The sequence below is a fragment of the Setaria viridis genome, chromosome 2 (genome assembly GCF_005286985.2).
Source record: "Setaria viridis chromosome 2, Setaria_viridis_v4.0, whole genome shotgun sequence".
Lineage (NCBI taxonomy): Eukaryota > Viridiplantae > Streptophyta > Magnoliopsida > Poales > Poaceae > Setaria > Setaria viridis.
This window is the reverse complement of record NC_048264.2, coordinates 8,630,404-8,656,607: the sequence shown is the minus strand read 5'-3', so window position 1 is coordinate 8,656,607 and position 26,204 is coordinate 8,630,404. Positions and strand designations below refer to the sequence as shown.

At 45.7% G+C, this 26,204-nt stretch overlaps 2 protein-coding genes across 3 annotated transcripts; both read left to right on the top strand.

The window, feature by feature from the left end:
• Nucleotides 1–14,172: 14,172 nt before the first annotated feature.
• On the top strand, nt 14,173–19,567 carry LOC117844973 (uncharacterized). 2 transcript variants are annotated; one of them, XM_034725841.2, is made up of 6 exons: nt 14,173–14,931; nt 16,026–16,240; nt 18,023–18,197; nt 18,289–18,374; nt 18,811–18,902; nt 19,026–19,567. In XM_034725841.2, the coding sequence occupies exons 1-6, from the start codon at nt 14,509–14,511 to the stop codon at nt 19,283–19,285; spliced, it is 1,251 nt and encodes a 416-aa protein (XP_034581732.1). In that variant the 5' UTR covers nt 14,173–14,508; the 3' UTR covers nt 19,286–19,567. The 2 variants fall into 2 exon arrangements, with proteins under 2 accessions (XP_034581732.1, XP_034581731.1); XM_034725840.2 differs by having other exon boundaries at nt 14,179–14,931; nt 17,978–18,197.
• A 3,018-nt stretch (nt 19,568–22,585) lies between these two features.
• LOC117843531 (protein transport protein SEC13 homolog B) lies at nt 22,586–25,303 on the top strand. Its single transcript, XM_034724146.2, has 2 exons — nt 22,586–22,805; nt 24,112–25,303. Exon 2 carries the CDS (start codon nt 24,149–24,151, stop codon nt 25,052–25,054), a length of 906 nt encoding a protein of 301 aa, XP_034580037.1. The 5' UTR covers nt 22,586–22,805; nt 24,112–24,148; the 3' UTR covers nt 25,055–25,303.
• The last annotated feature ends 901 nt before the right edge of the window (nt 25,304–26,204 follow it).

Here is a 26,204-nt window from a genome sequence, read left to right as displayed (position 1 = left end):
ACGGCAAACTCGTACTGTCTGGTCTTGGCCTGTCGGGTACAATGCTTGGACGTGATAGATTTGTGATACGGAGATTGGTTGGCTATTCGTTGCATGTGTGAAATCTATTTAATTTGCATGTAGTCCTCTTCAAGTGATGGTAGTACTGACATTCATTGTTGTACGATTGCTTGAAAATGTACTCCAGGCCATGGTACGTGAAAAAAAGTCTATTTTGTTTGTAGTATACCTAGGCTCTGTTTGGGAGGAGGGCTAAAGTTTAACCCTCTCAAATGTTGGGGCTAAATTTTAGCAGCTGGGGTGTTTGGGAGGGAGGCTAAAGTTTAGCACTTTGGTTATCAAAAGATTCTTTTACCCCTCTCCTTTACACTCAACTTCTTCCTTCTGCTTTGCTCCCTCTGCCAAACCCGACCACCGGCGCGCTCTGCTCCCTCTGCTTCACGCACGGCCATCGCCAAGGCCAGGAACTGGCTCCTCCGGCCCGCCTCCGACGGCAACGCCTCCTCCTTCAACAAGAAGCAGAGCTTCTCGCCCCCGACGCCGCTGACCCTGCCGACGAAGCGGCGCAAGGGCATCCGACGACGGCGGTGGTGGCGGGGCCGGCAAGGCTCAGATCCGGTGGCGCGATGGACGGCCCCCTCGGATCTGGTGGAGAGGGGGAGGGTTGTGGAGGGAGCGGCGGCGGCGTGGCCGGCGGGGCCGGTGGAGCCAGCGGGATCGGCGCAGCATACGGGGTCGGGCGGGGGGCATCGAAGGCGCCGGGGCCGTCGGAGGTGAGGCGAGGTTGGGCGCAGGCGGGCACAGACTCGACCCACCCGCCGATGCGCCCAGCGTCGACGGTCCCGAGGGATCCGGCCGGAGGCGGAGGCCGCGGAGGTGGAGGCGGCAGCGGCGGAGCCGACGAGGCGAGGCTGCGGCGGCTGGCCTCCGGCGAGGCGAGTCGGAGGCGGCGGCGGCGGGCGAAGGAGGAAAGGCACCAGGGCGGTGAGGTGCCAGGCGGAGGTGGCGGGGTGCCATGTGGCGGGATCTGGCGGGGAGGAGTAAGAGGGAGGAGAGAGAGAGAGGGGCAAGGGGAGGAATTTTAGACAAGGGGGACCACTTTTAGCCCCTTTAGTCCATTTTAGCACCCCTTGGAGGGGCTAATGGATTATGGGGGGCTAAAGTTTAGCCCCTCCATTTTAGCCCTCCTGTTTGGCATGGAGAGGCTAAAATCTAGCTAAAATGGTTTAGCCCCCCTCCGAAACATCCCCTTACAGATGGAGGATGGAAATTTGAATTTCATGAAAGTGTCCAGCCAGCGTGGCTGTTACATTGACCGATTTCCTGCCAAAACTAGAGAACAAAAGGCCTAAAATAAGATAGTTGGCGGGTGTTAAGCAAAAGACAATTTGCACGGGTGCTTTAATTACTCCTAATCGGATGGAGCAGGTGCTACTATGTGGACTCGTACGGTCATGTAGCAACCGATCTTGTCGAACCAGAAAATGCATTCAGATCCGGAGACCAGGCCATGCTTGTCGACGAACTCGTCCCATCGATCCGTCGCTGATGGTGGCCCTGCAGTCGAATCGAACGGCGAGTTTCACCGGTAGGAGGTCCGCCGAACCGCAGGCAAGGTAGACAGTCTGGTCCCATGCCCTGCCCAACAGAGGCTGGAATGTATAGCCGCTGTGGCATATAACAGAACAAAGTAAACAGTGTAAGCATGCCGATCAGGTACGGTACTAGTTTGGCTGTGAATTCCGTGCTACATTATGCGAGCAAAATTACAAAATTATTACCATCCAGCTGCGAGCGTCGATGGCTGAAAGCTTGCAGTACGTAGTATAATGGGACTTTGGGTTTTATGTTCTGGAGAAGGTCCTCAATGTACGTCGCCGGGGAGGATTGTCATGAGGTGAAACGACGGTAGGAATCCGATGTCGCCGCGAGCATGGCTCTCTTGTTGTCAAAACAAAACCCGAGATTAATTCTGTTGCATGAAATGCTATATTGTCTGCGATACATGAGGCAGATAGTTGCGAGACGAATTGGGGGGGAGGAAAGTGGAAACAAATATGAGAAAATGCTCTACATTAGACTGAGCTCTTGCCCCATGAATCGGTGCGTTCAGAAAAACTTGCATGCCTGCTATCAGCCTATCATTGGCTTTTAGCATGTCGGAACTAGCGTGGTAGGCCTGCAAACCCCGTCCTAAACGCTAATTAGCAGCAGCTAGCTAGCACAGCGCGCGCGGGTGCCGGATGGTGATCCAACGGAGATAAGGTGGGTGGGTAGCTACCCATGTGTGTGGCCAGCAATTTTCGTAAGTAATATACATGCATGATATGCTTTTCATGATCGTAAATGATCAGTCGCACGACAGTAACAGTCGTGGCATATATGCATGTGACTGACCTTTAAGCTTGTTCATTTATATTCACATGCTATAAATTAAATTAGGATAATTAGTTTTTGTAAACTTATACATTTTCATCACAACGACAATTATTAGTTTTTTATATAGCTAAAAAAATTTGTAAAGTAGAATGTATCCTAGTATTCATGCTTCTAGAGAGTACCTCAATGTTTCATATTTCTTATGACATTATCATATTTCACTCATCGGTGCACGTGGCCTAACTATTCAAAAATTAGCACATTTACTGGAAAATGTATTTATCGATTTTTCTTTGAAAACAGTGTCATAACAGCTACAAACTTCAATAAAATGACTCATTTCAGGTTCAAGCAATCAAGTGGATACGTTAATGTGTCCAATTTGCCAGTTTTGAATATGACAACAATTTCTCATTGAAATTTTGCTTGGATGATAATATAACGCAAGAATAACAATTTCTCAAGGTACTATAAGTTTTTCGTAGTACTACACTCTTACATAGTATAGCGCAAGAATATAAGTATAAGGTTTCTAAAAGCTCGATCGACAATTAAGACCTCTTTTACTCTGTTGAGGTCCTCGCTAATGAATTAGAATCGCTTTCCATAAATCATCATTCTCTCACTCTGAGGTTGATTTTACTGCTGTTGTTGTTTCAGTTCTATCTAAATAATTCACAAATGGTTCCAGGGGTTTCAAACAGGATCTACCAGAGCTAGAATTTTTTCCTTGTCTCTTCGTTTCTCTCAAAGTAACTATTCTACAAAGTACTGTCGGGGCATGCAGTTGCTTCTACATGAATAGGAAGATTATTGCGTACCATCGTTCTCGTATTACATGGTGTTGTTAGCAGCAGCGTGTTGACAGCAGGGTAGCAGGGAGAGGATTAGGAGACGGGAATGTGGGAACTGAGGAAGCACAGAACGAGATTGGAGAACAACAAAGCAATTGGAGAGCAGATGATAGCTTTACTTGGAAGCAAAGTTGATTAGTTCATACATTGTTTGATGCCTTTTTCCCTCTACACTCCAGCAGTAGCCGAGTCAACAGTGAACTGTTAACACGATTCTGCAGATCTCGTGCTCGCAGCCTGCTGGTCTCACCTGCAGGCTGCTTCTACTCTTCATTCTCCCTCAAAACTTTGTCAAATATTAAGGGTTGCTTCTTCGTTCATGCGTATCTCTTCTAGCTCTTGCCAAACTTGAAGGATATGTACGTCAAGTGGTGGAGACTGGAGAAGAGTTGTTCCTGGGTGTGTTTGCCTAGGCACCCGAATGTGCTCAAGGTAGCTAGGTCAAAATTTGACAACTTTGACCAATTTTGGGTATCTTTTAGTTTGGTGCTAAGATTAGATATGGTGGTCCAAAATTTGGTTGACTAGATGGCAATATTAGACAGGCATCGCAATTGCATTTGAATTTGCCATCACCTTTTTATTTGGGTGACACTTTAGGCGCTGTTTGGATGATGCTCGAGCACGCCGCGCCCAAGCTCTAGCTGCGCCGTAGGTTTGGCGGACGATTTGTCCGCCGCACACTGGGCTCCTTTGGCGAGGTGTGGCCAGGGGCGGAGCCAGGGGTGGCCCAGCAGGGGCCATGGCCCCTCCCAAGTCCAGTGACAGGTATTTTTTTAGCCGTACTGATCCATGCTTAGCAAGCTGTATGTATGTTATTTGCAATGCGGCAGGCTAGCTGAAGACTAATGGCAACTAAACCTCGGAGTCTAAGGATCAAATTGCATTTCTTGGTTCCAATCCCTAATCCTGATTGGCCGATCGCCCTAGAGTTGCCACAAACAATGTCGCCACCGTCCCAGTCTATAATGATCGATTTCGTAGGTCATGGATGCCGTGAAATGATCCCTTTTGCACTTTAATATGCATTATTTTTCCGGCCAAGAACAATTAGCAATTAACAAATATAAAAAAATAGATGCTATGAGTATTTTTTTTTGACTGAACAGCAGGGAGGCCCCTACTGAAATTTTTTATAGGTAAAGAGTTTATGTACAGGTTACAAGCCCCAGGGCCAAAAAACAAAAGGCTAAGAAGAATTAAACGAAATTACAAAACCACTGTTCTAACTCCAAGTTCAAGGAGGACTTTGCTCGGTGAATTATAAGAGCAAATTCCTCTTTGAAAACTCCCTTCCAACAATCAAAAGAGAGTACACCTCTATCAAAAATGATAGAATTTCTATGTGTCCAAATGCACCAGGATGCCACTATTGATATTTCCCTAAAGATCTTTTTACTGAAGCAGCATGCATGGAGGATCAAATCTGAAATGTTCAGGGAAAGGTTCCATCGATTCCTAAGGAAGCTCCAGCATTGCACGCTAAAGGGACAGGTGAAAAAAAGATGAAACAGAGTTTCCTCGTACCCCGTGCCACACAGTACACATGTGTAACCATCCAAAGTCATGGTCTTTCTTCTCAGGAGGTTACGGGTATTAAGATGATCCCTTAAAAGCAGCTTAAAAAAAGAACTTATACTTTCCTCTCACACATGACTTCCACATCTATCTAAAAACTGGTGAAACAGGAAGCTCCCCGTTTAGAGCAATGTATGCCTTTTTAGATGAGAACTCAATTGTGCCCCATATATATGACCATGAGTCAAAGGTCCCTGTACAAAGTCTAGCTGTTGAACCTGAATGCTGAGATCCATAAAGTTGTTCAGAAGCAATGATAGAAAGAGGAGTGTAGAAGTTTTGATAGTGTCGGGGATAGATCCTCGGTACCCACAAAGAAGGAAGAAAACGGACTTCTATTAGGATTCCTCTATAATCCTACTAGCACTCATACGATGTAATCCTACTAGGACCAATACCTTGTAACCGACTAGTAATTCCGCCCCCTTAGTATATAAAGGAGGGTAGGGATCCCTAGATCGGTAGGCGAAAATCTCATAGAACCACAACAAATGATCAAATCCTTAATACCAAACAACACCCAAATGCAGGGCGCAATATACAACACCCCAAACAGGACGTAAGGTATTACGCTACTCTGGCGGCCTGAACCTGTATAAATCTGTGTCTTGTGTGCTCGCTTTTACCATCAAGTTTCAGGTCCGGCGATCCCCCACCGACCAAGCTAATTGATTGCAGTTTATTAGCTAGAAGCTTAGTGAGCAACTTGAGTGAGTAGTTCAGAAGGGAGATCGGCATGAAATCATTCACATTCATGGGATTCTCCTTTTTACGAATGAGAGCAATGAAGGAGTTATTGATGCATTCAAGATCAACCGATCCATCATAGAAAGCTGAGCAGAGCCTATATTCAGCAACAATCTACCAGGATTTCTTAAGGAAAAAACATCAAAACAATTTGAACCGGGGCATGGTCAAAGGGCATATCCTTGATAACCTGGTCAATTTCTTCCTTAAAGAAAGGACTCACCAAATCAGGAAGATCCACAGGCTGTATGAGCTATGAGAGATCAAAGAGAATATGATCAAATTCAGATATACCAAGCCTTTCTCCAAAAGCTATCCATAAAACCCCAGCCTTTAAATTCTAATTAGTAATCACAGTGTTATCCTCAATATGAAGATGAGCAATATAGTTTCTTTTATATGAAATAGTGCCAATGGCCTAAAATAAGCTTGTATTTTCATCCCTCAACTTTGCCCAGTGAATAGTAGCCCTCTGCTTCCAATAGATTCTCTTGGCCTCTAAAAGAGATGCAAAGTGTGCCTTGACAGAAATTTTGAAGTTTCTCTCCACCCTAGATAAAGGTCTCTACTCCTCCAAACCATCCAAAAGAGCTAGAACCCAACTGCAGTTGTTTATCAGCTTTCCAAGTCTGGAGAGCTCCTTACTCCAGACTTTAAGTCCTTTTATAAGCTGCTTAAATTTGCCGAATATGGTTTTGGCCATATTTGAAAAAAACGGGTTATTATTCTAGTGCAAGCTCATCATATCCATAAAGCCCTAAAGATCAGCCCAATAGTTCTCAAAATGAAACTGACTAGACTTGGGAATCATTGTACCAATGACCACAGTATAGAAAATATGATCAGAGATAGGTTTGGCAAGTGTTTGAACTTCTGTAGCTGGGAAGTGTAGAGCCCAAGAAGAAGAGGTGAAAGCCCAATCTAGCTTTTCAAGAAGAGGGTCAGGTTGCATGTTGCTCCAAGTAAATTGCTGACCTTCAAAGGAAATATCTACCAGATTCAGGTGCTGGATGAGATCAATAAAAACAAGCATATCATTCATCGAGCCACCAGATTTGTTTCTGATTTTAGGGCTTCTGATCATATTAAAATCACCAACCAATAACCAATCCTCAATGAGGGAAACATCAAAGTTGTACAACCAGTTAGTAAATGAGGCTTTTTCTACAGGTGTCGAAGGGCTATAGATGTTTGTGAGGTGAAAAACTTGACCAGACATCAAGGAGAAAAACTTTATAGTAATTGAGTACGAATTAGTATGAATGATTTTCCCATCAAAGCCATTCCCATTCCAAATGGTGAGCAGACCCCTAGAGGCACCAACTGAAGGGGAGAAGTGAAATTTGTTGAGGTATTTGGGACAGAATTTAGAGATGTAGGCACTATCAAAGTTTTCTCTTTTGGTTTTCTGTATGCAAACAAAGGAGGCAGCACTCTCAGCAATTTTATCCCTAATACAGTCCCACTTTTCCTAGGCATTGAGGCCCATGACATTCTAGACAAGAACATTCTAAGATTTGGTATTACTTATTTAAATAACTAGAAGGACATCATGAAAAGGTGAAATCTCATCAAAGAGAGCACCAATTACACCAAATAAGAAGGATGCCAAAGGAAGTTCATCAATCATATATTAAGCACACGAGGGTGGAGCAACAGAGTTGTGAGACAGATAAAGACGTTGTTCTAACCAACCAAACTGAAAGAAACTAAGACAAAAGTAGGGGTTGAAGGTCACAGACTAGTGACCCAGCAACTAGGAGAAGGCTTATTCATCATCAGAAGATGCCATCAACACCTCATTAGAGACAACACCAGGTTGCATCTTCAGGTAATCCGTGCCAATGGCCCTCACCAGGCTAGGAGCAAGGTGTGGAGCTGGGGCACCAGAGGCAGAGGTAGAGATCCCCTTGTAAGGAACCATGGAGTCATTAACAGGAGCCTCTATTGCCAAAGGCACTGGATCAGCACAGTCTTTACTTGCAGCTTCAGCGCTTGCATCATCTTTAAAGCCGTGGCCCTTGTTAAGCCTCTTGCTGGCGAAGAAGCTTCACTTCTAGAGGGCCTCTCATCTTTCTAGCACAACATTTCTTGGGAGTCTTGGCAGCTGGCATCTTATCTAGAATCTCAACATCTGAGAGCTGCTCGATAACTTGAGGCTCATTAGGGATCGGCTTGTCCAAAGGGTCAACCACCACCTTAGCCAGATACCAAAGCAGATCAGAATCAGCAATATATGATGGGATTAATGTATCAAGATTGACAATGATACGATTGATGTTATGAAAATAGAAGCATGGATTGCTAGGGAATAAAGATTTCAGAATGTTATTAAAAACTACCTTCAGAGGGATGGTGGCATTCTGAGTGCTCTCTTTGGATCGATTGACAGCACGAGGAGCCAAACCACCAGAAGCTTGGAAATCAGCAGCAGTATCAGAGAGCTTCGAGGTATCCTGAATCGCTTCTTCAACAGGAGGGGCCTCTTTGTCAGCACCAGGAATCACATAATCACCAATAGCTGGAACAACCTCATCGATTTCAACAACAGGCAGAACCTCAGGTGGGATCTCAACATGGTGTTCCTCCTCTTGGCGCTGATTGCCCACAGAAGCATCTTCATGACCAACATCATAAGCCTGAGAAAGATCCCCAGGAACTCCCATCCAGCGAGGCGTCGGGTGGGGCATAGGATGCAGAGGACCATCACTGGGTAAGGCATCTTCATCTGCATAAACACTAAGGTCTACAACATGAAGGATGAAAACAGGCATTGTCCATAAAATAGCTCTAAGGGTGTCACCAGGGAAACTACTATCTCATCCAGAATATTATCCTCTTTGTTGACTACCACCTTCATATTAAAAGGTGTCATTGTGCCTTTCTCTTAATTTAATTTGGACATCGTCGCTAATAGGACCGACCCATTTGATTCTCTACCTTAACATGCACACTATAGTGCTAGTGTAGTACGAAGGTATTCCTCTCTTTCCAAAAAAAAAATAAACCAGTTTTTTAGGTAATTGTAGCAAGAAGCCATCCAAAACAGGCTCGTAGAGCCAGTTCTAGAATAACTATGTTGTCCATAAAGTCGAACTATGTTGTCCATAAAGTCGTATATACTCTAACTCTTAAAATGTTTTTAAAAATGTTTTTATTATAAGATTATTTTATACTCGATGTCTTGGTCCCTTCTACGTTTAAATCAATGTTTTTATGAGATCATTTTATACTCGATGTCTTGATCCCCTCTATGTTTAAATTCCGGCTCCGCACCTGGGTGCGGCGACCCGTAACACAAGTAATCAGCCAAAACGTTAGCCCGAACAGCAGCGCACACAAGCTGCGGCGCCGTGCAAACCAAACAGTGGCCCCTGCATCCAAATCACACGCATCTGGTACCTCGGGCGGGCTTATCAGTTCGAAATCGCACATCCAAACAGGCCCTAGTGTGGAGTGACACCACAAAGCAAAAGAGAGAAAGAAACTCCTTAGATTTCCACGGAACAAAAAATTCACTTGGCAAAATATTTTCTGAAGTACACCGAGCATACATGACAATGCACCCTCCATTTTCTCTTGTTTTCCATCCACTGTGTACAAAATGTGGAGAGAATCGCATCCAAATCCACATAAGAGTGCACCTGTCAGCAATACAATTTACCTCTAGGCCCTGTGGTAAATCTCGCAGCCGGGCAGTAAAAGTAACAATTTCCAGGGCGCTTCTACACACAATTTTTCACAGACGGCGGCGGGCCGGCGACCCCTGCTGAAACCGACAGCGCGCGACGACCCGGCTGCCTGCTAGCTAGCTATCTAGCGCCGCGCAAGGGCCACCGCGGCGGCGACGCCGGCGCAGAGGAGCGGCAGCCGGAGCGGCGGCGGCGCCTGCGACGACCCGGACAGGAACGCGTACTGCTGCCCGCCCCCCGGCGGCGGCGGCGGCTTCCCGCAGTTGCAGGGCGGCCCGCCGGTCACCCCCGGTGGGGAGGGGAAGGCGTAGCCGCCGCCTGTGTTTGGCTTCTCGCAGTTGCAGGGCGGCCCGCCGGTGGCCGTGGCCGGCGGGGATGGGTAGGCGTAGCCGCCGCCGCCGCCGCCGGGCGGCGTGGTCGGCGGCGGAGGGGAGTAGTAGTAGAACTGCTGCACGACGGGGCGGTCGTCCGCCGCGGCCCGGCGCGGCAGCGGTGAGGCGAGGAGCAAGCAGCTGGCCGCCGCGAGGAGGGCGAGAGCGGGCGGTGGGGGCGCCATGAGAGAGAGAGAGAGAGAGAGCTTCTTGTGAGGGAGGTGGCTGCCGGCTACTGGAATTAACCGTGGCGTGTCGCCTGCTGCAGTGCTGGTGCTATATACGTGGCGGGGTTCGCGCGATGCGGCATGGGACGGCGTGTCGCACATGCGCGGCGAGCTCTACGACGGTGGCCTCGGATCCGATGGTCCCTAGCTGGCTAGCTTGGTTTGGTTGGGTACGAAATATGCGCACTTTTTGTTAAATCTAAATGCGAACTATGTAGTACGGAGTACCTCCACGTCAAAATAAAATATTTGTCGCTCTGCTCACGAGGTTTTTGATCATTTATCTTATTTAAAATATTATGCAAGTATTTTATTTTATTTGTGGTTTTACTTTCTCATCAAAGGTTTAAAAATAACTTATTTTTTCATATGTTGGGTCAAACATTATGGGAAAAAATGAATAACGATAAATATTTCGATACAAATGGAGTATATATTTACCCGATTGTTTCAACTTTCAACAATAAAATAAAAGTTTTTTAAAGTTTCAACACGAATTTTGAAATTGGTCTTACATGATGCTCCCCGTTCTAAATTGCATGTCGTTTTAGCATTTTTAGTTTCACATATTTTTATTATGCATCTAGATATGCACTTATATCTAGATTTATAAAAAATATCAAAACGACCTATAATTTAGAATGGAGAAAGTAACACCACTAGCTCATTTCAACACGAGTATTGCCGTGGCAATCGAGTTACTCTCCGCATGTATTCTCCGTGCAGTGATCCAACTACGCATGCCCAGATGGAGCGCCGTCGCGTTGGGCCAAGTGCGCTCCTGCCTCTTAGCCGCCGATGGCACGGCGAGTCAACCGCAGGCGTGTGGGATTCCGTCGGTGGATCCACGGATCACCAGCCGTACGCCCGTCCGCTGCGAGGAAGCTGCCATCGCTTCGACTCGACGCCCCGTCGCACGTCTTTTCTCGCCTTTTCTTTCTTTTTTATTTTAGGGGGAAAAAAACCTTTTCGCAAATTTTCCAAACGCACCAGCACTTGCGTTCATGTGCCGGGCGCGTGCTACAAACCGCCATGCCACGCTCATTCGTGCTGCTGCCTGTTTGCAACAAACCAACCGGCTGGTGTTGTCAAGGCGTCGCCTGGCATCAGGGAAAGGAACGGAACGAAGGGACATGTTCATGGGCTATTGCCTGTTGGGCTGTTGTGTGGGATGCTGGCCCAAGAGTAGTTCTCCTCTTTCCTTTGTTTTATTTATTTATTTTATTACAGGTGCTAACTTAGCTTATTTGGCTGATAACCGGCACCGTCTGATCCTGGCCTAGGCGGGCACCTAGGCATCCAGGCGGCTGGAGGTCGCCTCGACTAGCCGTGACAACTATGCTGTGTTGATGCGCATGGTATAATGCGCAGTGACTCGCCTCCTCGACTTGATTCACACAGAAAAGAGAGAAGCAGGAGGACCGGGGAACGAGCTGCAGCAAGTCGATTCTAGCTAATTCCTCACGAATCACGAAGAATGAGCATGGTATTGGTATTGGTATATATCATACATGTTACTCCTTCCGTTTCAAAACGTAGGTCGTTTTAATTTTTATATATGTATAGATTTTGGAACGATCAAAACGACCTACATTTTGGAACGGAGAGAGTACGTTCTAATCTTCGTGTTGCGGTGATGTTCTAATCTGCTTGTGCCATCGCGCATCACCTTTGGGTGTCTTATATTGGCGTGACCTATTCAGCGGTAGTTGAAATTGTGTCTGTCCCTGCCATGAATAAACCCTACGCATAATTTCCTGAGAGGGTGTGTGATCTTGATGTGTAACTGTACGTTCTCCGCCTTCTCTCCTTCCGTTCTGCCTGCGAGAGGATGGCCGTCATGTTAAGCGGGCAGTGTAGCAGACTGCTCCAACGTATCAGTTTCAGTACGGATGGAACTTTCACGTCAGGCTTTCATGCCCTCCTGTTTTTGTTTTTATTTTTATTTTTTGTCTGGTGAATGCATTGCGCACCTGGCTTGGGAAATGATATCTTTGCTAGTATTATTAATGGGCACTGTTAGCATTGTGGGCCGTATAGGCACCGCTCCTGTCGGCCCACACAACAGCACCAACGCAGGCCCAAAGCCCCCACGGCAGGTCCTCGTTGACCCATCAGCCATCACCAGTGTCGGATCGGATTCAGGTCAGGTTCCTTTCGGGTTTCAGGTAAAAAAAGTTGGCCCACGCCCGACCCGTGCTGACCATCGGTTGGATTTTTTGCCCGCGCCCGACCCGTCACTTGGTCGGGTCGGGTTGGTTCGAGTTATGTGCAACTTTCGGGTTGAGTTTTTTCAAATTTTGGGTAAAAAAATTTGGCCCATGCTCGAACCGTGATTTAGATCAGGTCATAAATATTTACCCGCGTTCACCCAACGTATTGATCGGGTTGGGTTTTTTTCGGGTGGATCGGGTCAGGTCGGGTAGCCCATGATCAGGTCTACCCACCAACCACCACACTCCGACCGAGATCTGATCTGTTCCTGTCTGGTAGGGTCCATTCCCAGTGGCCCGCGGACCTTTTTTATCCAAGTGGCCCGCGGACCTGGAACCCATTGTCAGCGTGGGCCCAGATCCCGGTCGCTGTCGCCGGGCCGGTGAGGCCCCGTGCGTTTGTCACGTGGGAGTCCACGCGCGCACCGTCCAGCCAGGCTACAGGACCATCCCCATGACATGTGGCCTCCACGCCGGCCACCCAAGCGCTGGACCCACTTGCCAGTGAGCCCAAACTTGGCCCGGACGGCGGGCAGGAGACGACCGTCCATGCCCGGCGAATATCCGCCACGTCCCAGCCAGGATCCTTCTAGAAAATCCCGCACGGCACCAGCAGCGCGCGTGGAGAGCGCCGGCGACGCGATGGACCGACCGTCCGATCGGGGAGGCCGTGGCGTGCGGACGGCCGGATCGCGCGGATATTTGCTGCGGTGGAGATCCTGGACGAATCGCTAGCTAGTCGGTACAGTAGAGCGCCCGGCTGGAAATCTTATCCGGTTTATCCTCAACTCCCACCAATTTTATCTCTCGTTTTCTTATTCTAGCCTTGCGTTGTGCTACCCAGTCCACTACTGCTTGGTCCGGATCTCCAATTTTCTTTCAGCTTGTTTTTTTTCTAACACCTGCTCGACTTCTCTTTGACTCGGCGCCATGTTGCCGTTGGTTTGACCCGGTACAGTGATTAAAGCATCGAACTTGTTGCTTGACGCTACTTTAAATATGCAAGCATATGCAATGAAACATCTATATTATGACTCCACAGGAAAACGACGCATACAAGTATCGAAAAATCTGAACCTGAACCAAAGATATACATCAATAACATATCACAGTATAGACTAATTGATCCAAAAGAATATGCCATGAGTTCTGCACTCGGACCAAAGACATGTAGGGTCAAATGAAGTCATATTTTGACTAATTGACCAATAACATATCAAAATAAAACAAAATATGAATAATTACTACGGAAACACGTTCGTAAAGAAACCAAAAAGTCTTCGCATACATGCTTGAGCTAATCCATAGGTGCAAATAAGAAACGATCTCAATTAAGTTTTTAGACGACACATAGACGTTGTACTTTTCGACATAAGGAGGTACTCCCTGCATCCCAAATTATTACTCGTTTTGGCATTTCTATATACATAACTTTACATATACATCTAGATATATAGTTATGTCTAGATACAAAGTAAAAATTATGTACGGTAAAAAAACGAAAACGATTAGTAATTTGGGACGGAGGGAGTAAAGGCTAACCAAACCTAACTTCTGTTCCTTGATGAGAGAAACGAAAACCTAACTTTAACTAACGACCGATCAACTTTAGGGGTGTTTGTTTCTTTAGCACCTCCTAAAATTCCTGTCACATCGAATGTTTACATACTAATTAGGAGTATTAAATATAGGCTAATTACAAAACCAATTGCACAGATGGAGACTAATTTGCGAGACAAATCTATTAAGCCTAATTAGTCCATGATTTGACAATGTGATGCTACAGTAAACATTTGCTAATGATGAATTAATTAGGCTTAATAGATTCATCTCGTGAGTTAGTCTCCATCTATATAATTAGTTTTATAATTAGCTCATATTTAGTCCTCCTAATTAGCCTTCAAATATTCAATGTGACATGAATTTTAGTCACGACTAAAGATCCAAACACCCATTTTCTCAGACTTTTAAGGCTAGAGAAATCTATCCATGAGATAAGATACATCACGCGCTTTCCCGTTTATTCACGCTGCCACGACTCCCCGTTGGTGCCCGTAGCCGCAGAGCCCCAAGGCCCCCCAACCAAAGCGGGAGCGAACACGAGCAGGGCCGGAGCACGGAGGGAATCAACCAGCCAACCAGCAACGCAACGGAACGGAACGGTGCCGAGGCGACGACGCGGGGCTGAGAACCAAACCGGCAAACGGAACCCCCTCGCCTCCTCCTCCCTCCGTCCCTCGCTTCTCTCCCCACCTTGTCTACTGCCGCTGTCGCCCGGCACGGCGGCTGCTCCTCCACTCCCAGATCTTCCCGCCGCCGCCCCCCAAAAATAGCGCCCACCAAAACCCTACCCCACCCTGCCCTCCCTCGCGGCGTCCGCCCCCGACCCCGCCCCGCCGCCTCGAGCCGCCGCCGGACTAAACCCTAGCCCCACCGTCCCCGCCGCCATGGCCGGCCCGTCCGGCGCCTCCTCCTCCTCGCGCGGCCTCGGCGGCGTCGGGGTCGACCGCTTCTACATAGCGCCCCACGTGCGCCGCCAGCAGCAGGAGGAGCAGCTGCAGCGGCTCAAGGGCCAGCGCCCCTCGTCCCCGGCGGCCGGGACGCTCACGCCCAGGGCCGCCGCGAGGCACAAGCCGCCGCCGGCGGCGGCGGCGGGGGCTGCGGACCCGGCCGCCCCGCCTCCCAAGGAGGCCGAGAGGCGGGCCGACGCGCCCTCCAAGACGTCGGTATCGACCGCGGCAGCGCCCACCTCCAAGGCGACGGCGGCGGCCGATGCGGCCGTGGCCCCGCCGCCGGTGGATGACGTGGGGAATCTCGAGAGGTTCCTCAGCTTCACCACGCCGTCCGTGCCCGTGCAGTACCTGCCCAAGGTTAGGCTTGCCAGGAATTTTATTATTCCCCTTTGTGAACTACTACTAGTTGCGTGCCTGCGTTTTGCTCCTACCGATTGAAGTGCTTGATGCTTCGCACTGCGCTGAGATGTTTCTGGTATTGCTAGATTCGATTCGTATTGCTGTTATGATTGGGGAAAGTTTGGGACCCGTGGCTGTGAAGGAACTTTGCTTTTCTCTCGGGTCAAGTTACACTTGTAGTGAATTTCTCTTCCTCTTGGCGAAATAGTCGTGTACATGCTCTTGCTGTCACCGGTTGATGTGAGATTCTTGTTTTGTCTGTATGGAGAGATGATTCTGGTATGAAAATGTAACATAAAACAGACTGTTAAATTATTTGCCTGATGATTGGTAGTATGTATGGTTCATGTTGCTCTTATGGTTGGGGAACGTTTGGGAACTGTGGCTGCGAAGGAATTTCGTTTCTCTCTAGTTTGAAGTTACAGTCACACTGCATTTCCAGCAAATCTGACAAGGTGTTGCTGTATTATCCTTGTGTTGCGATTGGAAAAGTAAATAAGAAAGGAATTAATCTTTTTTTGTAGAGTGCCAGATTGGCAATAGAATGTGCTGGGGTGTTATTACTGTTGCTAATTATCTGGATCAGTTAGTACCTGATTGGCAATAGAATGTGTTGGAGTGTTGTTACTGTTACTAATTATCTGAGGCAGTCAGTACCAGATTGGCAATAGAATGTGCTGGAGTGTTGTTTCTGTTGCTAATTATTTCAAGCAGTTCATCGGAACATACAAAGTTTTTCTAGAGCAATGGATTAGCATTTGCTACTTCAGTGCAGAAAGATGGCTACTTTTTTAAAGGGGCTGGGATGAGTTCCCAATGGTAGTGTTTGATCGTGTGAGTCAGCCAATCTAGGTTTTTTCTCAGTGGTAGCCGGATGGGAAGCACTTAGTGCCAAAAGAATCTAGTCAGTAACATTGTTTTTTGTTCGGGGCAGCAGTCTTGTTTTCAGGATAGGTACAGTTTATATTATAATAACAAACCAATTTTTTAGGACTGCTGAAGAACATGTTCGTTTTTGTTCTAATTTCTGCCATTTGAGTTTGTTTATCCAGACCAGCATGAGGGGATGGAGGATTGGTGATGTTCCAAATTCACCACCATATTTCTGCCTTGGTGATCTCTGGGAAGCTTTCAAGGAGTGGAGCTTTTACGGTGCTGGTGTACCCCTTGTGTTAAATGGCAGCGACTCTGTGATTCAGTATTATGTGCCATACCTTTCTGCTATACAGCTGTATGCAGACCCTTCAAAGCTTTCAGCGAGGACCAGGTAAGATAATGTTTCGGGTCAACCTTCTTTTTTGTTTTTTGTGGCTGTTTTGTCAGTTGTCAAATTTTCTGTTCTACAATGATTTTGATGATATAAATGCAAAACAGAATAAAAGAAATTAATGGTTGCTGTGTCCTTGAATTTTTTTTACAAACTCTGAAGCTTCATGCATTTCTCTTTTGTAACAAGCAAACTGCAGTTCTCTAATGGATATGCATTGTGCTGTACTGCTGTTACCTTTCAGACCACCTTGACAGCCAAGTCATTAGCTTTTTAACCGCATCAGGTTTTGTCCACGAAGCTTAATGATTCATCTTTTTTGTGGCTAGAGATTAAAATTGGAGGGTCAAGGAAACAAATTTCCTTATATGTTCATCTTTCAGCTATTAAAAGTTTAAAAATATTACTCTAAAATAGAGTCTTTTTAGTAAAGTGAAGATTATTTGTGGGCTTGTTGAATTTGAAATGGAATCTTAAATGTGGGCATGGTTTATACTTATTTGCAAAGAACAATTATTCAGTTTTTATGGAGTCTAAAGATTCCTGTTGATCAATGATATTTCTTAATATTTGTTTATATGATTAACACATATTGATGTTATCAATATATAAATAAAGATGCATCTTTTCTATTGAGCATTGAAACTTTCTTACTTGAGGGAGTAATTTTTTTTATTTAGAAATTATGAGTTAAGTTTTCCCAGTTTGTTTCCCAAGTTGTTTTGTAGTCAGGTGTAGTTGCCAATAGTCCAATAAATCTTTTTTTGCTTGTTGTTTGTTGTTTGATATTCAATTAATTTGACCGCTCAGAATTGAAGCATTTAATTTGATTTAATCACTAATAGAAATTGTGGTGCTGATATTGTACTCATGGATTCATTCATGTATGTATCTGTGAATCTGGTGCTTACTGACCTATGTGATTTTTCTTGTTTTGGGGAGTTACTTCTTAGTTTTATTCAAGTTTTTCTTTAACTTTACTGATCTTGTCATGTCTAACTTGGTCATCCAACATCCCCCCTCCCTCTTTCTCCCACTCAAAAACACTTGCAAATAATTTAACTATGCCAGTAGCTAGCATATTTCATTTTTGTATTTGGGTCACTCGTATTGAAATGTTATTATGGACATTGTTCCCCACAATAAAGTGTTAACGAAACATATTATAACAAAAGGTTTCACTTAGTTTTACATGTCAGGATAGATGTTCCTCAGGACCTCATCTTATTACTTTGCTGGGAAGAAAATGGACTTATCTAAACTACCATTAGGTTATATTAATCACCAATGTCATGTTATTATGTGCATGCTGTTGAGAATTTGGGGACAGAAAGATCCATTGTATTTATGTTGATCGAGTGCAGTGGTCATATTATTGGAGCTTAGAGCAGAAAGAGGGTATGTTAGTCCTTATGCTGAGCTTTCATATTGCCTAACGATGAAAACACACCTTTCCTAAAATTTTGAGAAATGTAGTTCCTTCTACCTTTATGATTTGTAACTGTTGTATTTGTTTTGTGTAGAACTACAGCTTACAGGACATTATATTTAAAGCCTTTTAGTTATCTATTGTTAGCTGCTTTGTAACATTGGTCTACATAAGGACATCAAATAAGCATGCACAAAAAAAATCATAATGACTTGCCAAAATTCCTTCTTCAATATGGCCCCTCCTTTTTGCTTCTGCGATTTTCATAGTTCATAACATTTTTTAGTTAATTTTCTCGCTTACTTAAGGCATCCTTGGGAGGAAAGTGATGGGGAATCTATGGATACTAGCAGCGAAGGTAGCAGTGAAACTGATGTCGACCGGTTAAGAGGTTCTCTGGAAGCAACATGTCGATTGGAGGGTGGTTTCCAAAGGGATGATGGTGAAATGCACTCGCCGTCCACTCGTCCAATATTTGAGTATCTCGAAACGGATCCACCATTTGGTAGAGAGCCTTTAACAGACAAGGCAAGTCTTCTTTTCATACTTTCACATGAAAGTTGACTATAGATATCCTGTATTCCTTTTTGTTGATCTTTGCTTTGAATGCCACTTTCAGGTGTCAATTCTTGCAAGTAAATTTCCTGATTTGAAGACATTCAGAAGTTGTGATCTGCTGCCAACCAGCTGGATATCTGTTGCATGGTATGTCTGTAACAATCCAGATTCTCTTATCTTTTTCACTGATGTCCTTTTGCTTTTGAAATTTCCCATTTCTCATAGGAGAAGCTTCCAACTAATTTATTTTAGGGTATCTAAATAATTATTTCTCATCTCTAGATCTATACACTTTGTGTTCATTGCCACTAACAATAGTTTTTCACATTTAGTTCCACACTTGCAGCTTTTCATCTTATTATATTTATCACCAATACTTAACTCTGATGGAAGACTACTATCCTTGCTATAATCAGGATTGCCATACTTGCTGTGCTGGCTTGAACAGCAACCACACACAACTACTAAAACAAAGGGTCACTTGCAAAATTTGAGTCAAACAACTTCTGTAGAGTAGCAATGCTGTTAGAAGGTGTTGCTAGTAATCTATATAATTGTTTCATCCTGGGGCGTACAATTGCAGGTACCCCATATACAGAATACCTACTGGACCAACACTCAAGGATCTAGATGCATGTTTCTTGACATTTCATTACCTGTCGACTCCTTCCAAGGGTGAGTACCATCTTGTGACAATATTCAGGGTTGTCCTTTTTTCATCAGATAGGCTACTTGTTTTTCATAGCTCTACGATGCTTGTCTTCATCAGGTCATTGAATAACTAGATGCTTTTTGCAGATACTGATCGTGCTGCACCAGCATGCCCTAGTTTTGGTGGGCTTAACCACTGTGTGAATGCAGCTGGTAAGCTAACATTGCCAGTCTTTGGGCTGGCATCATACAAACTGCGGAGCTCTATCTGGTCATCGAATAGGCCTGAGGAGCAGCATCGTGCAGCCTCTCTGATGCAGGCAGCAGATGAGTGGCTTCGCCAACGCCAAGTGTACCATCCAGACTTCCGGTTCTTTCTCACCCACTACAACAATTCTTTGAGATGACAAGAGATGCCTTGCCTCACGCTGTAAATTGTTTTTGGTATTTCCTGTTGTTGGCTGAGCCGGGCTACCTGTAACACTATGTTGTTGATCGTGTAACGTAGCGCTTACATCTCTGAACTCTTTTTTTTGATATGGTTCAGTAGTTCAATGCCAGACAGCTAATTTGTAATGTCTCCAATAATTCTTTGGTGTAGGTAAACTTTTACGTGGAGAAAAACATAATGGAGACTTGTAAAACAGAAACTGATGGTTATGAAATTTAAATTTATAGAATTGATAATACCTAGCTTGTCAACGTGTGGTGTCCTGCGTTTTACTCAATGCCGGAATTGTTGGGAGATTTGAGTGACGATTAATTTCTGTTCCTCACAATGGCCTCCATGGCAAGACGCTGTTTGACCGATGCCACACATGGGAACTGAAGTAAATTTTGCATATGCATAGTTATTTTGGCAAGATGTACAGATAAGTCCAACTATTTGACACTTGGCACCTTATTAGTAATTCTAGTTCTATTGCATAAGCCAAAATTTTTTACCTCTATGATTACGCCAAAATAGTTGTGGATTTGCTTGAAAAAAAAAATCAAATATGCTAGACACATGCTGGAACTGTAACATATTACTATTTGTTACTAGGCTACACTACAAAAATTTGTGCCACAATTGCGCTTGAGAAAAAATAAAGTATGCGCTAGTCCCTTCATCTAAAAAATGTAATTCCGTAATACAAAATTATTCCACAATTTTTATCTTTATTACTCCATTTAGGTCCTGTTTGGCATGGCTCCAGCTCTAGGTGGAGCTGCTCCACTCCAGAACTTCAGGTGGAGCCAGCTCCACTCCAAAACTCCAGAAATAAAATGGGGTGTTTGGCTAGATGGGTGCTCTCAGCTCCAAAAAAGACCGATTTCAGTGTAGATTGCCATTGTTGCCCCCCAATTCAAGCCCCACTTGTCATACGCCCCGACGAACAGCTGCGTGCCTGCCTCGAAGATACTGGCAGTGACGTCCTCGCCGTACACCACGGACGCGCTGCCGCGACTGCCACTGGCGTCATCGGCCACGACGAGCTCGACGCGGAGCTGCACCCCTCCCTTGTCCACCGCGACAGCCCGGAGGAGGGGCAGATCTCCTGTGGGCGGCCCCGGGGCCGGGGCGGCGACGGGGCCGGCCGGCGGCAGCCGGTGGTGGCCTGGACAGCCACGGGGCCGGGTCGGCGGCGGGGCCGGGCGGCGGCGGGCTGTGCGGCCACGAGGCCGGGGCGGCGACGGGCAGCGGGGCTCGGCGGCGACGGGGGCAGGGCGGCGGGGCTCGACGGCGACGGGCGACGGGGGCGGGCAGCGACGGGCGACGGGGCGGGGCGGCGACGGGCGGCGGGAAGGCGGCCACGAGGCCGGCGGCGGCGGCGACGGGCGGGCCTCGGCGATTGGCGGGGCTCGGCGACGGCGGCGACGGGGGCGGGGGCGGGGCGGCGACGGGCGGCGGGAAGGCGGTAGGCGGGGCGGCAACGGGTGGCGGGAAGGCGGTAGGCCACAGGTGACGGGGGTGGGGAAATAGGCACGGGTGGGAGCTCGGGAGGAACAGAATGAATGTTTTTTTGTGTAACCAGTGGTATTGGTGGGTAATTACCCACCAACTCCACGAGGAGGTTCGAAATAGAGAGTTTTGGAGCAGCAAAAGAGGTGCTCCAAAACTCCACCTCCATTTGCACTACAGCTCCATGGAGTTGGCTGCTTCATGGAGTTTTGGAGTTGAGATGTTTGGCTAGATTTTTTGGTGGAGTTGCTGGAGTTCTGGAGTGGAGCCATGCCAAACAGACCCTTAATACATACATATAGATAGGACCAAGTAAGGCTATTTTATATTTTTATTAATCTGTCCTAAAATTACTAGGACAACTAGTTTTTTAAACGGGGAGTATGGCTATTTTATATTTTTATTAATCTGTCCTAAAATTACTAGGACAACTAGTTTTTTAAAGGGGAGTATGCTGGTAAAAAACGCTATTGCGGATTGAGTTAAGATATTTGGATCTTTTGCATTTGTAAAAATATTAAACTAATATGTAACATATGTACTGAGTTTTGAAACATGGATTGCAAAAAACCTAGGCTAATAGACCCAATTCAATTGTGTTCCAAAGAAATAGTATCCGCCTTAATTTTAGGCAAATACCCAAATGTCTTCACCACTGCGATCACTCGGGATTTGATCTCAACGCTTGAAGGCAGCACCCTTAATCTTTGAGTATCTCTCCGAAGTACCCATTAGCAGCCTCTGTCGTTAATGACGAACGACATCATCGGTAGCTGCCACTCTAGGCATTGGAGCGGGAACCTGCGCTGGAGGGATAGGCATTGGAGTGAGAATAGGCATTGGAGTGGAACCTGCGCTGGAGGGATTGGAGCGGGATTCGGATGCCGCTATTTAGGCAAGTTTAATGGAAGAACCACCATCCCGAGACTCGGATGACTTTAATCTTTTCACATTACCTGAGCTATCAATTGCCTCGAGACTAATATAGTGTGACAGTAGTCCTTTATTGTTTTTCTTTCGAATTGTTTCAGTTGTAGCAATTTTTCTATTTGACTACTCCCTCCGTCTCAAATTATAGTCGTTTTAGCTTTTATAGATTCATAAATTTTATTATGCACTTTGATATATCTTATATCTAGATATTTATAAATCTTGCCCCTATTTTGAAGTGTAATTGCGGTTGTGCCCTCGTTTTTTTAACTTTGCGATTTTGCACTCGACTATTCACAAGTCAAAGCAATTTTCCTCCTAGTCAACTATCAAAATAGGGGCAAATACGTAAAGACCAAGGGTAAAATCACAATGACTTGTGAATAGTTGAGGGTAAAATCATAAAATTAGAAAATGAGGGTCAAAATACAATTGCACCTCAGAGCAGGAGAAAAAAGAAACAAAACCAAAAGGATGTATAATTTAAAATGAAGGGAGTACTATTTTTTACAATTGACAAGGATCTCTATGCTTCCTAATATGATGAAGTCCAATTACTAAGCGATTTATTTACACATTGTAGAATTGTTAGTGTCATCATTTGTCATATCTATGTTTTTATTTTTACCTCCGGTGTACTCTAAACTACTCATCAAGAATTGTACGCTAACAGATAATTTCGTTATTTTCCGCGGTTCCTTCTATTTTATCTTTTGTTGCATATTTCTGCTAAAATTGATTATGAAGTTCATGTAGTTATTTATGAAAAATTTTAGAGTGTTCGAAGAAAATAAGAACATGTCCATCCCACTAGGCACCAGTCCACCACAAACCGGCCGAGCCCGCGGACCGCACCCTGTCCGCCCCGCCCGCAGCCTTTGTATCCTCTCCACCGCCTCCGCGTCCAACACGCCTCGATCCAGATCCGGCCACCTCTACGCCTCTCTCTCCCCCCTCCTCCCCGCCGGCGCCCTCGTTGAGTCGTCGTCCACGTCCGCCCGTGCCGGCGCGCGGCGGAGATCCCGCCGTCCGGACCTCGTCCCCGTCTGCTGGTAAGCGACACCTATCCGTATCCTTCCTCGGCGAGCTCTTCGTTTCGTCCGTCGGGATCTCCTCGTTGCGGCCGCGGAACCCTAGGGCCCGGATCGTGCTTCCTGGCGTGGAAGTGGAAGCTCCGTTCTCGCGGTGATCTGGATTAGGTTCTCAGGATTTGTGGGGGGTTCAGCGTCTCGCGTTGAGCCCGCCCTGGTTCCGCGCGTTCTAGGTAGAGTGTGGATTAATGGCTTAGGCTTTGCTTCGGTTCTGAAATTGCAATGCTTAGTTACACTGGAAGCAGGATCCTTGCCAGTATGGTCTGTGTATAATGGTGATCTCTTTGTTGGACCTAGCCTGGAAATCTTAACCAGCCAAAGATTGCGATTGCTTTGTTCAGTCGGTGTTTTTTTTTGTCAGCAATCAGCAATGGCAGCTTCTAGATCGAAAGTTCATCAGCCAACAGCCCAACAGAATCGTGGCTCTTCAAGGAATAACTGGGGACCTTTAATTCTGTTACATTGGACACAGCTACCACGGATTGCCTCTAATAAACGTGATCCGTAGCAACCCTTGGGTTTGATGCTACAATAGCTGACTAGCCAGGCCTGGATGTTCTGTGCTTGCAGCTGTTTGTTTGGAATCTTGCTGCCCACCTTGTGGGGCATGTGTTTCCTAGGGACTTCTCTGCAGTACTCTTTTGCCGCATAAACATGGGTAGTGCAAGATAGCTTGCCAGGCAAAGGTTTATGTTGGTCCTCCAAATGCCTCACCTTACTAAGAAGTGCTAAAGTTTTCGTTTTTTATCCAAACATAGTTTCTGTATAACAGAATCAGTGTCCCAGGTTTTCCCTTTCCACTATAGGATTTGGTGGAATTTGAAACACAATGTAGATACTTCTGAGATGTGAATTTGCTATTTTGATGATGTGTGAGTTGTGAATGGAAGATCCTTCATTCAGCCCAATCAATCCATTCTTATGTGTTTATTATGTTGCCCTTATTCAAAATGCTCATGATTTAGCCTTTTTGTTAGTCGTATGTTGTGGGGATCGTCCCATACATTTAGCACTATATGTTGTTGTTTCACTCAAGATTTGATGTTAATAGGTTATGTTTTATGAACATTTCCCCGCTGATATTCTTTATATCCTGATTTTCTGGTTGATGCTTAGTGTACTGGTGAAGTTAAGTTAGAAATTTGTTATTGACGTTGTTGCCGCACTGCCAATCCTTCATTGCAATTAATATTTTATTTGCTATTTTAAATTTGCACTGTCAGGCCTTTGTTCTGAATTCTTGTTGATTTAATTTAATTGCATGCAGAATTCAAACAGGCAGCAGCATAATTCAGTGTGGAAACATGGCGTCAAAGAAAATAGAGTTGGATCACAAGGACATGGTACATGATTCTGCCATCGACTACTACGGCAAGCGCCTTGCCACTGCCTCCTCAGACTCTACTGTGAAGATAGTCAGCATTGGTGCTGCAACTGCCCCATCCCAGGTCCTTGCAACGCTGACTGGCCACTATGGTCCTGTGTGGCGTGTTGCATGGGCCCATCCGAAGTATGGTACTATCCTTGCATCCTGTGGCTATGATGGACGTGTCGTTATTTGGAAGGAGGATGCACGAGGCAATTGGTCTCAAGTCCATGCGTTTATGGACCACAAGTCGTCTGTCAACTCCATTGCTTGGGCCCCATATGAGGTTGGCCTTTGCCTTGCCTGTGCATCTTCTGATGGAAGAATATCCATCTTCACAATGCGAGCTGATGGGGGTTGGGATACTGCAACCATTGAGCGAGCACACCCTGTTGGTGCAACTGCCATCTCTTGGGCTCCAGCAACAGCACTTGGTTCGCTGGCTGGCTCAGGGGAGCTTGTTTATAAGCTTGTTTCTGGAGGGTTTGATTCTGTCGTTAAAGTCTGGGGATTTGTCGATGGTAGCTGGAAGCTGGAGGGTGCTCTTATCTCTGACATGCACACAGATTGTGTTAGGGATGTCTCATGGGCGCCAGTTTTGGGCATGGCCAAGTCGACCATTGCCAGTGGTTCCCAAGATGGGAAGGTTGTCATCTGGACCAAGGGGAAAGATGGAGACAAGTGGGAGGGAAAGCTCATGCGGGACTTTGGGGCTCCTGTCTGGAGGGTGTCCTGGTCCTTGACTGGGAACATACTGTCCATAGCTGCTGGCGAGAACAACATTACCCTCTGGAAGGAAGGGTCAGACGGGCAATGGGAGGAGGTGATGAAGGTTGAACCCTAGGCAGCGTGACACTTTCAACTCTATTGCAGATCCATGTTTCGACAGAGACGAGTTTGCCTTTGTGTTTTACTATAAACACTATATTCACTTATTTTAGTACTTTCTCATGAGCAATTATACTCTTGGATGGATGTGGGTGCGCTTTAGAATGCCACTTTCTGATTGGTGATGAACCTGCTTAGTTCTGTATATCTTTGACTTTGTTTTCCATATGGGTGAAACATTACTGCTGCCACAAGCTTACAAGTAGCGCCTCTAGCGTTATCTATTAGTAGGGTAGCACTCCTTGATGTTGTGCGTGCTGTAGTTTATCGCTTCTTCTGAACACTGTGTACATTGTTCGAATAGGGTAGCACTCCTTGATGTTGTGCGTGCTGTAGTTTATCGCTTCTTCTGAACACTGTGTACATTGTTCGAATTTGATGGTGTGCTTGATTGGGTTGTGGCTTTTGGAAAAGCAGTTGTGAGTTGTAGAAAAGTAGCTGTGAGAAAAACAAAAGGTTATTTGGTTAGAGCAGCTGTAACTTTTGAATAATTTTTCAAAATTGTCGAGTGGATCCTACATGTCATTCACAATCCACCCTACTCAACTCTTCCTCTCTCACTGATAAGTGGATCCTGCTCATCGGCCCCTTCTTCCTCCCACTGGCTAGTCCATCCCACTGGATCCCATTCTTGGAGAAAGAGATTACTGAATCCCTTTCTCCAAAAGTTTATTATAATGAAAGTGAGAATCCCTTTCTCCAAAAGTGTATTATAAAGAATCACTTTCAGTAAGAGAATCTGCTCTCAAAGAATCAGTTACCGTAACCAAAAGCAGAGAAACCAAACAAGCTCTAAGGTTGTCTAAGAATTGTCTTCCCCAGACCTCACATGTGTGGGAGATTTCAACATCGGGAACACCCTTTTATTTTAATATAGTTATCTATATGTATACTTTTTCATAATTTTGAAAACACACAAGTATATACAAATGAATTTATGTGCAGACATTCATCTAAGGTTATATTTTACTTTCTCATCAACCCACCCAAGAGCCCGAGTCACATGTGGACCTGTACCAACACAATGCATTACCACAACATCCCAGCCAGTGATTCTAGAGACAAAAAGTTTCAAGCCACATTCTTTTTTTCACATTTTTTAAGGC

What these genes read in the sequence shown, in the direction of transcription:
- LOC117844973 (XM_034725840.2), top strand. Translation starts at nt 14,509, where the DNA reads ATGGCCGGCCCGTCCGGCGCCTCCTCCTCCTCGCGCGGCCTCGGCGGC. An exon ending in CCGTGCAGTACCTGCCCAAG is followed by an intron (nt 14,932 to 16,025) that starts GTTAGGCTTGCC and finishes TTGTTTATCCAG; the next exon opens with ACCAGCATGAGGGGATGGAG. An exon ending in CCTGTCGACTCCTTCCAAGG is followed by an intron (nt 18,903 to 19,025) that starts GTGAGTACCATC and finishes TGCTTTTTGCAG; the next exon opens with ATACTGATCGTGCTGCACCA.
- LOC117843531 (XM_034724146.2), top strand. Translation starts at nt 24,149, where the DNA reads ATGGCGTCAAAGAAAATAGAGTTGGATCACAAGGACATGGTACATGAT.